The sequence below is a fragment of the Aedes albopictus genome, chromosome 3 (genome assembly GCF_035046485.1).
Source record: "Aedes albopictus strain Foshan chromosome 3, AalbF5, whole genome shotgun sequence".
Taxonomy (NCBI): Eukaryota; Metazoa; Arthropoda; class Insecta; order Diptera; family Culicidae; genus Aedes; species Aedes albopictus.
This window is the reverse complement of record NC_085138.1, coordinates 419,635,293-419,638,280: the sequence shown is the minus strand read 5'-3', so window position 1 is coordinate 419,638,280 and position 2,988 is coordinate 419,635,293. Positions and strand designations below refer to the sequence as shown.

The window sequence follows — 2,988 nt, the reverse complement described above, 5'->3', positions numbered from 1 at the left end:
CATTGTTTGCTAAAGGGCGTACACGAAATTATTACGACACACTCAACAGGGCAAAACTTTTTTACCATTGGGTAAAATCAACCAAATTTTGCACACTTTCTCATTGATGTGTATTGTTTACATGCTGTCAAACTCGAAGTCGTGTTTTTCGATTTAACGAAAATGGAGGTGAACCAACGCGAGTCGAGAGAACAAATTCTTTCCAAACACCTGAAATTTCCTGACATGTCGTACCTGCAGTTGAGAAAAATGTTGAACATTCACCATTCAACCGTCTCCAGAGTGTTGAAGCGGTTCCGGGAGCGGTTGACGTTGGACCACGGCAAACGAGCTGGAAGAAAACCGGGACCGGAGAACAGAAAGACGAAGGGAAAGGTGAAGTGGATGATTAAAGCAAATCCCAACGTCTGAAGAGTTGACAACCGTTCTTCGTGCGCGACACAAGTGTTTTCGTACAGCTCTACGTCCTAGTCCGTCGTTCCTGTTGTGTTGGAATTTTGCAGCCTTTGCAGGATGTCTACGCATAGGAAAAACACACTCGTCGTCGACTTTAGTGTCCTGCCACGACGACCCGTACTGGACCAGATTGAGGAATTCCTCAAGGATGACTTGAAACTCGACCTGACCGACGTCAAGAACATTCAAATACACAATATCAAAAACTGCGTGTATATCGAGATGAATGACGCTGGCGTAGCCCCACGCTTACAAAAGCAACATCATCTCAAACATTACTACATCCACGAAGGAAAAACGTACTACATCCCAGTCTACGTGGATGGCCCCACGACCACCGTGAAGATCCACGACCTTTCACCACAAATGTCGAACGATATCATCGTGCGCCACATGCAGCAGTACGGTAAAGTCATCTCCATCGAAAATGATGTATGGAAAAATTTCTTCCCTGGGATTCCAAACGGCGTCAGAGTTGTTCGAATGAGACTGGAGAAGACACTACCGTCTCGCATTGTGATTAACGGTGAAAGCACATACGTAACGCACCCGAAACTAAACACACAATCATCAAGCAAGCCAACACTACTACCCAACTCTGCTGAAAAGCAAAACCGCATTGGTGATAAACAATGCAAAATTGTTGATCACCCATCGGTTGCGACTCTCACCGACACAAATGACGATGACAACGACGACAACGGCGGCGGCGGCGGCGATGAAGGTGATGATAATAGTAACAACGATACCGATGAGCACGACACTGAAACTGTTGAAACTGAAGGGGAGCCTGAGACTGCGAAGAGACGGTTGTCAACTGAAACGGACAATGGTAGAATAGAAGAGAACGTAGCAAAACGATCTTGCAACGAGGAAGAACAAAACGCTGAATTGGAATGGAAGGTTTACCAAACTAGATCGAGGAAGAAACAAGCCATGTAAATTGATTAATATTATATTGTGTTGATGTTTTTTTTTTATCGACACGAATGCACCATAACGGTGTAAAGTGTCTTAAATAAATAAATCAATCAATCAACCAACGTCTGAAGATTTGGCTGATTTGGCTAAAAAGATCGGCATGTCGCAGAGCTACGTCCGGAATGCAAAGAAGAGAGCTGGACTACATACGTACAGGGTACAGAACTTCCCAATCCGCGATGAGCGGCAACAATCGACGGCTAAAACTCGGGCACTGAAGCTCTACGAGAAGATGCTGACAAATACGTGATGGACGACGACACGTATATAAAAGCCGATTTTAAGCGAATTCTGGGGTTGGAGTTTTTCACTGGCAAGAGGAAGTTCGATGTGGATGACAAATTAAGGAAGAAGAAATGCCGAAGTTTGCCTTCAAATATTTCATTTGGCAGGCCATCTGCTCTTGCGGACTGAGCAGTAAGCCTTTCGTGATAAAGGGCACAGTAAATACAAATCTGAGTGCCTCGAGAAGCGCATTTTGTCATTCTTGCAGCAGCACGACGAAGCTTCGCAATTTTGGCCAGGTTTGGCATCATGCCACTATTCTAAAAGTGTCCTGGAGTGGTATGAGGCCAATTATGTCTATTTTGTTCCTAAGGACATGAATCCGCCAAACTGTCCGGAGCTGCGCCCGGTGGAGCAGTTCTGGGCAATGATGAAGCGGGTACTTCGAAAGAGTAAGAAAACAGTCAAAGACGAGAAGGACATGTTAAGAAAATGAAAAAAAAAAACGGGAAACTGGTACCGGATGATACTGTAAAGACTATGCTCGAAAAAACTGGCTGCGGCAACCGTGATTGTGGTCATCCATCGGGCTATCAAAGAACATCACCATCGTAAATTAATGCATTGAACTACTCTAAAATTTCAGTTTGATTCTAAACATTATAAGAAAATTGGTATGACATTTTCTGTGTCGCAATAATTTCGTGTTCGCCCTTTATCAAAAATGGTCCGGATCGGTCAAGGCGTTCCGGAGTTATGGCCATTTCAGTGATCCGGACCATCACCGGTAGAACTGGCCGTATGTAAAACTGAACCAAGCCCCATCATGGGACACATCAAACTGTGGAGATTTTTGTAGGCTTTAGCTTGGTTGACGAACTTTGTGTGGAAATCAACACCGGAGACCAGAAATTCCACGATGTCGGCACAAAATTCAAGATGGCAGCCAAATATTCGAGATGGCGACTCCAAATTTAAGATGGCGGCTGTTTAATGGTGTTTTAGGCTCCAAAACCATGCAATATGAGTATATTTGGTATAGGGAAGATGTCCAGAGCCCAAAACGGCGACCAGAATATCCAAGATGGTGATCTAAAATCCAAGATGACTACTCCAACTTAAAGATGGCGGCTGTTCAATGGTGTTTTAGGCCCTAAAACTTAGCAGTATGGATATATTTGGTATGGGGATGTCTATTTATTGGACGCAGTAGTTACAATGACGATCTAAATCAAAGATGGCTGCTCCAAATTCAAAATGGCGGCTATTTAATGGAGTTTGAGGCTCTAGAACCTTGCAATATGGGTATATTTGGTATGGGGGAGA

The 2,988-nt window shown here is 44.1% G+C and overlaps 1 protein-coding gene across 1 annotated transcript; it reads left to right on the top strand.

Moving 5' to 3' along the window:
- Positions 1–418: 418 nt before the first annotated feature.
- On the top strand, positions 419–2,206 carry LOC134292028 (uncharacterized). The gene has a single exon (XM_062860685.1). The coding sequence runs from the start codon at positions 514–516 to the stop codon at positions 1,396–1,398; it is 885 nt and encodes a 294-aa protein (XP_062716669.1). The 5' UTR covers positions 419–513; the 3' UTR covers positions 1,399–2,206.
- Positions 2,207–2,988: the final 782 nt, after the last annotated feature.

Excerpts from the sequence above, each read along its gene's own strand:
- LOC134292028 (XM_062860685.1), top strand. The coding sequence starts at position 514 with ATGTCTACGCATAGGAAAAACACACTCGTCGTCGACTTTAGTGTCCTG.